The sequence below is a fragment of the Salvia miltiorrhiza genome, chromosome 8 (assembly GCF_028751815.1).
Source record: "Salvia miltiorrhiza cultivar Shanhuang (shh) chromosome 8, IMPLAD_Smil_shh, whole genome shotgun sequence".
NCBI classification, from domain to species: domain Eukaryota; kingdom Viridiplantae; phylum Streptophyta; class Magnoliopsida; order Lamiales; family Lamiaceae; genus Salvia; species Salvia miltiorrhiza.
Genome location: NC_080394.1, coordinates 11,402,092 through 11,412,520, shown reverse-complemented (window position 1 = coordinate 11,412,520; position 10,429 = coordinate 11,402,092). Strand labels below are relative to the sequence as shown.

The window sequence follows — 10,429 nt, the reverse complement described above, 5'->3', positions numbered from 1 at the left end:
ATCGTGAGAATATGATAACACTGCATTTTACGTATTAAACGATCACATTATTCACAATAAAATGTACTTCACTAGAAAAATATTTTTTTTTTTTCTTCCCAAAGATTTGAACTCAGGTGTTGCATTTATACATCAAGATGTGCTACATTTATACGCATACATTGTAAATCTTTAGGATTGAAGGACTATCAAGATGTGCTACAATTATATAAATACACTAACATCGTAGATCTTTACGATTGAAGGGACGAGAATGATTCAATGTTCTTATTTTAAGTTATCATTTGAACCTCTCCTCCTGCGTTAAATAAGAGTTATCATTTGAAACCTCCCCTTTGTATTTCAATAAGCAAAATAATATCGTCAACTTTAAATATATTTAATAAATTAAATTTAAACTGGAGTAAATGATAAATGAGTGAAGACGTTGAGCTCTATTAGAATTTACAGCACAAATATATTATAGTTGGAAGTTGGAAGTATTTTAGATTTTAGAATATAGTATATGATTAGTTTGCATGCATTCGGCGGATGGGAGTGGCTTGCACTTCGTAGTTGCCAACTGTAATACCTAATAAATGTATCGGAAAATATCTCCATGGATATTTTGTAGATCATATATTATACAGATATATTTAAAGAATGGGAGAGAACGAATAATGGGCAGCCATTGATTTTATGCGGGATTGAAAGAATAATGGGGGGCCTTTGACTCGTAATCAGGTAGAAGATGATGATGAATATTAATATTAATATCCCCCATTTCATTGTTTATGATTGGCCCTCCATGTTTTCGGCCACTTGTATATTAGGTTCCCTCTTTCTCATCACTCCCTATCTATTTATTTCTCTCTAAAACATTGCCCCAAGTTGAAATCTTTCTCATATTCTTGGTGGGTATAGTTTATCTTCTCGGCGAAGGTTTGTTTTCCATGAATCCAAATTCATACAACACCACCTGTATTTTCTGCAACATAATTAAGTTTGGAAGTTGCAGGTAAACTGCATGTTCGTGATCGTTGGATTGTTTAATTCTCATGTTAAATTGATCAATCGCAATCATGAGCGGCAACATTCCTGGCGCTCTTGAACGCCCATTGAGGCCAAGTGAGTCGGTCTTCATATGCTATATATTATTGGTGCATGTTTGATGAAATTTGAATGGTAAAAATGGCGTTGTGGTTGCAGGTGTTGAGAAAATTGAGACAGATGTAGCGGAGGATGAGAGGAAAAAGAGGGGTGGGGGTGGGTCATTCAAGAAGGCGGCGATGAGCGCGTCTTCCAAATTCAGGCACTCTTTAACGAGAAAGGGGCGGCGCAACAGCAGCAGAGTGATGTCGGTTGTGTTTGAGGAGGAGGAGCGCGACGCGGAGGAGCTGGCAGCCGTGGACGCCCTGCGTCAGGCCCTTATCTTGGAGGAGCTGCTGCCCCGCCAAACACGACGACTATCACATGCTGCTGAGGTTCCTCAAGGCCAGGAAATTCGACATTGAGAAGACGAAGCAGATGTGGGGCGACATGATCCAGTGGAGGAAGGACTTCGGGTCCGACAACATCATGGATGAGTTCCACTTCAAGGAGAGGGACGAGGTGGTCAAATACTACCCGCAAGGCCATCACGGCGTCGACAAAGATGGCCGCCCTATCTACATTGAGAAGCTTGGCCAGGTTGATTCCGGCAAGCTCCTCCAAGTCACCACCTTGGAACGCTATCTCAAGTACCACGTGCAGGAGTTCGAGAGGACCTTCCTTGATAAGTTCCCGGCCTGCTCCATCGCTGCCAAGAAGCATATCGATCAGAGCACCACCATTTTGGATGTTCAAGGAGTGGTATGTAATCTGCCTATGCAACCACATTCTCTTCTCCTCATATTTCTGCTCACTTCAATTTCTTTGCTTCTCAGGGACTCAAGAGTTTCAATAAGGCTGCTAGGGAGCTCATTCAGACCCTTCAGCACATTGATGGTAATAATTACCCTGAGGTATGCCTACTTGCTTCTTTCTTCATTAACCCTTTGATTTTCAAAATCTGATTTTTCTCGTCTTCAGACACTATGCCGCATGTACATAATCAACGCAGGATCTGGATTCAGGCTCTTGTGGAATACTGTTAAATCCTTCCTTGATCCCAAGACCACATCCAAGATCCATGTTTTGGGTAACAAATACCAGAGCAAGCTTCTTGAGATCATTGATGCAAGGTATGATTTTGAACAGTATATTGAAGAATATGCAGAATTGGGATATGATAGTAGATGTTGTATCTCAGTGAGCTACCGGAGTCCCTGGGCGGTACATGCACCTGTGAAGATAAAGGTGGTTGCATGCTTTCTGATAAGGGCCCTTGGAATGACCCTGACATCATCAAGGTTTGTTGTCTAATGTCTGTATTCATCTCCAATTTGTGTTTCATTTCAACCAACCCTATTTTGATTGCAAGATGGTCCGGAATAATGAACACAAATGGGCAAACAAAATCATGCTTTCACCTGTGAATGAATCTCCCACAGCTCCTGCTCCTCTTGATCAGGAGGTAAGTGAGTTGGATGCAAATATTAGCTTGTTTTCATGGTCTTCAACCTTATGTATCAATCCTCTACAGCTGAGCAAGCAACCACCAAGTGCGTGTGAAGACGAACCCCCCATGGTTGACAAGCCCGTTACAGCTATCGTGCGAACAACAGACAAACAAATCAATTTTGCTCATCCTAAAGGTGCAAAATCACTTATGCTTGCCATTTTTGTATTCATAGAAACTTGATTCTTCATGTTTCTTTTCCAGCTGCATCAACGGATTGTTTCCCTGCAAAACATGATTCTAAGCCTTCTGAGAGAATCAGCAACCATCTCTTGAATGGAGTGATGACTATCGTGATGGGAGTCGTGACCATGGTTCGTATGACACGAAACATGCCAAAGAGACTCACTGATGCCACCCTCTACTCCTCCTCCATCCACAGTGATGGCACCAGCTTGCCTAGGGAACCTGTCTCAAACGAGGACTACTTCATCATGATGAAACGCCTCAACGAGCTAGAGGAGAAAGTCACCATCCTCAGCAAAAGGCCCACAACTATGCCACCTGAAAAAGAAGAGATGCTGAATAGTGCCTTGCAACGTATCGACATGCTGGAGCAAGAGCTGTCTACAACCAAAAAGGTACTAAAAGACCAACCCTCATCCACAAAAAGCCTTTGCCATATTGCATCAAATAAACTGAAAATGCTTGTTTTTGCAGACTCTGGAGGATGCTCTGGTTCGACAAGAGGAACTCGTTGCCTTCATGGAAAAGAAAAAGAAGAGGAAGAAAAGATTCTTTGCTTTCTAAAGCGCAGAAATTACAACATGTTTTGATTATTTTTAGAGATGGTGTTGTGCATCAAACACCATTCTCTCATCATTCATTCATATAAGTTTGCTGTGTTTTTCAGAACTTGTTGAAACCTTATGTAAATAGAACTCTTTGCTGTTTGTGTTGAAATTTTACTCAACCGTTTGTAGGCCGAGAGACGACCTCAGCATTCTCGGCTCTTGCTTACAGCACCTCTAAAACATTAATTCCTTAGGATTTCATGCATCCTACCAAGAATATATAATGAAAGACTTTCATCTTCAGTTTCTATTTTCTAAATATTTTGCTACATCTCTTCTTTAATATTTTACCAAACACCTCCAGATATTACTTTTCTTCGACTAATTCTAGGCTTTATATAATACTAGTATTCTATAAACTTGTACATATTCTTAAGAAAAATATCAAACAACGTATACTAAATTTTCGTTAAAATTACTTGTATTTCTTTGTTTTCACACACTATTATTATTACAACTGTGCCTATGTGGTCAATGGTATAGACAAAGTCAAGTTCTGCATTTGATGCACATCAAATTATCCAAATGAAGATCAGCTAATGATCAATATAGCAAATCCAAGCAACGTCAAAATTCATATTCATATTAAAGTAACAAGAGAGAATTAAAGATTCAAAACAATGAAGTTGAGTCAAGTATTACTCTGCCTCAATATATCGCTTAAAATGTGTTAGTAACATCGTCAATAAGTTATAAAAAGAAGAAACCCACTGTAGTTCCCAGAAAAGGGATGAAAAAAGCGATGCATATATGTATGTTCGGTAAAAATTATTGCTGGAAATTTACATTGTCAGTTACACCTCTATGATGGTTGGTTAGGCAACTCAGTTTACATCTCTGATTGGAAGGTTAGGGAGTAAGCTGTAAGCATCAAACACGAACAAAGATGTCATCAACCGTCCAAGCTCCATGTAGAATGCAGCTTACCAGCAAAATTTCTTCTTCTGGACAAAGGAACACAAGGCATGTCAGAATGAGATATCATGACACGTAGTATCAGATAAAGAGCAAATCGTGTGTTCACTCACTTGGTGCTTAGCGAATTGTTGATTATCTATGTAAGCAAGCAGCTCCTCTTGCTTCATTAAAGCCTCGTGCAGAGCCTGCAGCAGGGTGAAAAAGAAACATCTCAGTTCTAGCACACTACAAGACATGCAGACAAGCCTAGGGGATCAGTGGCAGCGGGGCCAGACAAGGCATAAGTTGCCTGTACGGGTAATTTCTCAATATATGAATGACACCAATAGCAAGAAATTCCAGAGGTGGAACCAGACTATAGACATAAATTACCTATACAGAAGATTTCATAGTATGTGGAAAGAATGGCAAGAAAGGCGCGCTGTATACATGATATTTCTTAATTCTTGAGGTTTTCTTTAAATGGTTAAAGTTTAACATTATTTATAACATAATATTCACAAATTGTTTTTCCTAGAACCACAGCACTACGTCACTAATCACTCACCATGTTGGTTAATTCATATTCTTTAACTTTTAGATGGGGAACTAGCCAATAAAGTTAGGTGGGACTCTGACCAAAACTAAACCACTATTTCTTGATCATAGCTTTTTTTAATCATTAAAGGTGTAATGCCATGTGGGGCAGATAGAAATTACCTTCTTGGTTGCAATCAACTCTGCTTCTAGGGCATCCACGCGGTAAACAGCCGCATTCAGCAGTTCTTCTTTCTCATGTGGCATCTCAGATGGCTTTGTCTGAAGAGTATTCACCTTATCTTCAAGCTCCCCTAACCTCTTCAGGACAGAAGATAGGATTTCTGTATCCCTGAGAGATGATGTTGATGATGCAGATCTAAAGTCAATTTCTGGAGTGGTTTGCTCATCTTGCATTGATGCATTGGGCAGTTTCTTTTTTATATGGCATGAAATTAAGCGGAAATAAAAGAAAAGGGTCATATAGAATGTCGTAAGAGCTGCCAAAACACGAGCGTTAAATCCTGCTGGTACTTTGTGTGAATCAGGCGGTGGCCCTGGATCAAGAATTCCACACAAGTATTAACATTATGGAAGAAGATCTGTTTATACAGAAAACAAACATGGAAAACCCAAAAGGAAACCATCGACTTCAGCAACCAAATACACGAGAAAATACATCTATCGACATGAAAAGACATTGTTCAGTAAGTAGTCACCAACGTCAGCAATTCATACTATCATTATTAACTAAAAGAGTTAGCTCTAGATGGTGGAGGTGGGTAACATCATATTGCCTTCCTTTTCTTTCTGCATATCACCCATATGGCCATATCCACCCAATATAAAAGAGCAGAAATAAGGCAAAACAAGCAAATTATACATAAGCTAACTCATATGCATGCTGGTGAGTATAGAGGGAGTACTGGGAGATAGGGTGGTCCATACAACTCAAACAATCAAGTGACAAGGCAAAATAAAAGAGTAGAATATATGCATATACTATAATGCACAAATAGGAAATCCATAAATTAATTTAGAGAGAGCACAAAGGAAATGGTGAAATAACCTTCAGAAACATTAAAGTTCTCAATACTTGTCTGCTTCTTCCAGCCAGAATCAACAGCCTTGTCAACCATGGGTACATATTCATCATATCCAGAAAAATTACCAAAATGACTGGTGGTTCCTACAGCCTTAGCCTGCAAATGAGTCAAAACCACCTGAGCATCCATGATAAAAATGAAAATAAACTGAACTCTCATGATAAATTGTACTCCCTCAATCCATTTTCACAGCCCGACTTGATTTGTTGCAAGGAGATGAAATTTTAAAAGCAAAAAGTAAAGAGATATAAATAAGTTAACAATAATTTATAACTTATAAGATAGATATAATAATATTTCAGACATACTGAATATCAGAATAACAAGTTTCTTCTAGATGCTTTAGATTTATGGAACTCAGAAAATTCTTTTAAGAAAGTGATGTGGGGAAAGCTCAACATGAGGAACATGCATTTGTGTTTTGTGATTCATCTGAGATCTTCACTCACTGTCAAGATGTTAAATATATCAGGCCAGCAAACACTTTGTATCCTTACAAAGTGGAAATGAAAAAAAGAGAAAAGAAAAGCAATAACATATTCATTTTTCCTCAAGCAGGGTAACTGCAGATTGAGACCATCTATCAGTATAAAGCTTTATGTTTGACCGTACCTCCTCACGAACTGGAGTCAACCGAAGTTGTGAAAAACTTCTATTGGCTTTGGGTGAAGCAATATCTTCAGCTTCAGAACCAGACTCTGCTGTAGAAGTATCACTGCCTTTCAACTGTTGCATAACCAAGAGTTGTAAAAAATATTCACACTAAAGTATGGAATGACAGCATATGACTCAACAATGTAAGAGACCCTAGTAGTCATACCATGGGGTAATGAGGCTTGGCGTATACTACCTTCCCATCACTGTTGATAATTTTGACAATCTGCTTGGCACGTCGTGCTTCACCATTAAGCACCATCTGCACCAGAAAGAAGACAGTTAACTATCTTCATACTAAATGAATTCGAAAGGAAACACATGTACAATTGCATCACATCATGGGCAAGTCACGACCTTAAGTATTTCTGGATTCTTCCAGGGTCCTTTATCAGAAGAAAGGCAACCACCTTCATCAGCACATGTACATGTTCCTCCTAAAAACTCCGGTAGTTCACTGCATGTTCACATGAAATATGATAAGATCACAAAAGACATTAATGGTAGTTACAAGAAGGTGACTGACTTTCACAACCACCCATTTACCTGGCATCAATTATTTCAAGTAACTTGTTTTGGTATTTATATCCAAGAACCTGAATTGATTCAAGAAAATGAGACATCAATATGTCACAGTCAGTAACTCAACCAAATACCATAAAAGGGTAAATGGTAAGAGCAAGCATACATGAATCTTGGTAGCTGTCCTGGGATCTATAAAGTTCTTTACAGTATTCCATAGTAGCCTAAAGCCTGGACCAGCATTGATTATAAACATTTGATGAAGAGTCTGCAATTTGGAAGCATCAGTTAATATACAGAAATATTTGTCACATTAAAAACTAATCAAGTAAAGTCCCCCCTCCTAAAAAAAAGCAGAGTTTTGAGGATTTACTTCAGGATAATTATCACCATCAATCTTCTGGAGCCGCATGATGAGATCCCGTGCACTCTTGGTGAAGTTTTTCAAGCCCTGGAAAATGATCGAGCAGGCAAAACAAAAATCAAACACAACGGGTTTCAAATAGAACCGGTTCCTTATTCAGAACCATCAGAGAAGTTTAAAGCAAAGGCGTGTATAACATACCACGCCATGAACATCTAAGATTGTCGTGCTTGAATCAATGTGCCGTTTAGCAGCAATTGTACAAGCTGGAAACTTAATTGCAAAGCATTTCTCAAATTCTCTCACATGGTATCTTATGTAACGATCCATGGTAGTAACTTGCAAAAGTTTGTATGGTTCTACTTTCCCTAGTCTCTCAATATACACTGGCCTCCCCTCTTTGTCAACTCCATGATAGCCATGGGGGTAATACTTCATAACCTCATTGAACTCTTTGAACTCAAAATCCTGATGGATAAAATAAATGGTAGAGATCACTTTCAAAGGCTGAAAATAGTAGAGAATAAGAACAAGAAAACATTTGTATTCTCACAAGTCACTAGTAGAAAATATTTTGGTTTTACCTCCATAATTGTGTCAGTACCAAATTCTTTCCTCCACTGGATCATATCAGCCCACATGAGCTTTGATTTTTCAATATCAAATTTTCTTGCTTTCAAAAACCTGCAAGCAAATTTCTCAACATTCTTAAAGTTGAAAGTGTCTTTTATTCAATAAGAAAATCAAAAGTAGCAGGGAAGGGGGCAAGACAATATAAAACTTAAAAAGAAAATTCTCCTCAGAGTATCAAGAAAGTTATGAAGCACTGAAGCCTCAGTTCAACAATGAAGAGAAAGTGTCTGTATAAGTATAACAGTGAGCAGTTTAGAAAGTGCTCCATGAATGACCCAGTGGAGTCTATTACAATAGCTAGCATCCTAAACTCACAATCCTACACCAGAAATGCTATCTCCATCACTCGGGCAGATTAGATATGGTGTTTTTAGCTCCCAATTAAATTAATGTAGTGTTTTTTTACTAAATATCCTTGTGATTTAATGGTTACATAGAGATAGATCCTCTTCATCACTCTATGACCAAGATTTCACCCCCATTTTCTCAGTCCTCCCAACATTTCAATCAATATACCTGGCCATAAATAAAAGTAAAATTATAAAGAATATAACCTCAGCATCATATGGTAATCATCAAACTTTTCTGGTAGAAGCTCTTCCAATATTAGGGCTTGCCGAAATGACTCGACAGCTTGCAGGTGCTCGGCATCCCGGATATCTTCAATTGAAACGGAACTGACTCGACCATCGCTCTTTCTTCTACCACTCTTTTTCTTGAGAGAATGCTTGAACTTTGAAGATGCATTAAGTGCTTTCTTCTTCAAAGAACCAATTTTAGTCCTCCTTTCATCCTCGGAAATCTCAAAATCGGACTTTCTTTCTCTTCTCTCCTCATTACCGGAAAAACCCTCGAAGCCTAGTTCACACGGTCACATATAGATACATTTAAGTAACTATTTGCAAATTTAAAAAAAAATTAACCATGTAGAGAATAAGAACAAGAAAACATGTAGATACATTTAAGCAACACTTTTGAAGAATATTCCGCTTAAGCATCAGTATATAAGGATTCAAGATCTGGCCAATTAGCTAGTGCATTGTACTTCAATATTGTGAAAAGTATTTCACCGATAAGAAGTTAAATCCTCTAAGAGTAATATATACAGCCTATGAAAATGCTATATCATGTGACAGCTAAAAGATAAATACTAAAAATAACAGTACCCTAAACTGACCTAGCTCGTACACAGTAGAAAGCAAATCAATACCAGCGATTAGTTACAGGCTCAAAAATCAAATTGACAGGCCCAAACACCTGGAAACTAATTAGGTTCGCATTAATTCACACATGAAACGGAATACCCGCAAAACAGCAGCTAATTAACAGCGAATGCAGATCGAGAATAACAAAGAAATCTTAAAAATTAAACTCACATGGCCTGGCAAATCTATCCAAGGGACCCGACATCGCCAACTCTCGATCACCAACAGCAAATTCTTGATGACCGAATAAGTTTATCGATCGATTAACCAAACATCACCGCACTGAAAAACCCACCTCCAATCAGCTAAAAACACGCAATACAAATCAAAGAAAGTAAAAAACCCTAAATTTCTTCGTAGATCGAAAACCCAATAGTTAGTTGAGGAGGAACAGAACCTGGAGAAAGTACTGGGGCGAATCACGAGGATGATCGCACGGTAATAAATGCAGTAAAATCTGTAACGGCAAGTAGTTAATGCAGGCACAGAGCGAGAGAGAGAAAGGGGAGCGTTTCGGAGAGAGAATAATTATATAGTGTCATTTAAAATAAAAAGGAAAATAGGTGTATTTATCGCCGGATAATTTTAGGGTGTCGGCGATTTTTTGAGGGGGCGAGGAATTAGGGAGGAAAAATATTAAATGCGGGGTGTGGGGCCCAGTACACGTGGCAGCAGGAGGAGGGGTGAGGAATGTTCGCCTGCTCGCTGCCAAAAGTTCGGAGGAGACGGGGGAATCTACTTATTACTACACTTCACACTCGTTAAATATTAGCACGAGGTGGTCTTGGTTCCAGTGCAACCGGATGCACCATCACTTACCCGAATTTGAATTCATATCATGATCTTAATAGTATAAATAACACTATTTTAGATGCGGATTAATTCAGTTGCACCCAAGTTTTTGTGTATTATAGATATTTGAAATTTAACTAGTAAATCCACTTCACTTCAGATTATATATATAAGAAAATTTTATGAAGAAGTAAATGTTTTCAAATAATAGAGAATCAATCTCAGTCATTGATCATGATTCATCGACAAGGTCGGCCCTAACATTTTGGGGGCCCTAGGCGAAAAGGAAAAAAAAAGGGCCCCTTAAAAAACGAAGAGGAGATATTCCTGCCGTTCATTTGTCCGGC

General features: G+C 38.5%; 1 protein-coding gene and 1 pseudogene across 2 annotated transcripts; one reads left to right on the top strand and one right to left on the bottom strand.

Annotated features, from left to right (window-relative positions):
• The first annotated feature begins 764 nt into the window (after nucleotides 1–764).
• On the top strand, nucleotides 765–3,615 carry LOC131000970 (phosphatidylinositol/phosphatidylcholine transfer protein SFH12-like; annotated as a pseudogene).
• A 383-nt stretch (nucleotides 3,616–3,998) lies between these two features.
• LOC131000968 (phosphatidylinositol/phosphatidylcholine transfer protein SFH6-like) lies at nucleotides 3,999–10,027 on the bottom strand. Of its 2 annotated transcripts, none has more exons than XM_057927121.1 (15): nucleotides 9,688–10,027; nucleotides 9,462–9,572; nucleotides 8,640–8,943; nucleotides 8,037–8,136; nucleotides 7,654–7,920; nucleotides 7,462–7,539; nucleotides 7,255–7,356; nucleotides 7,113–7,162; nucleotides 6,924–7,023; nucleotides 6,733–6,828; nucleotides 6,525–6,638; nucleotides 5,876–6,008; nucleotides 4,990–5,363; nucleotides 4,401–4,475; nucleotides 3,999–4,316 (listed from the first exon to the last, which is right to left on the bottom strand). In XM_057927121.1, exons 2-15 carry the CDS (start codon nucleotides 9,493–9,495, stop codon nucleotides 4,296–4,298), a joined length of 1,848 nt encoding a protein of 615 aa, XP_057783104.1. In that variant the 5' UTR covers nucleotides 9,496–9,572; nucleotides 9,688–10,027; the 3' UTR covers nucleotides 3,999–4,295. The 2 variants fall into 2 exon arrangements, with proteins under 2 accessions (XP_057783104.1, XP_057783103.1); XM_057927120.1 differs by having other exon boundaries at nucleotides 9,462–9,595; nucleotides 9,688–9,889.
• Nucleotides 10,028–10,429: the final 402 nt, after the last annotated feature.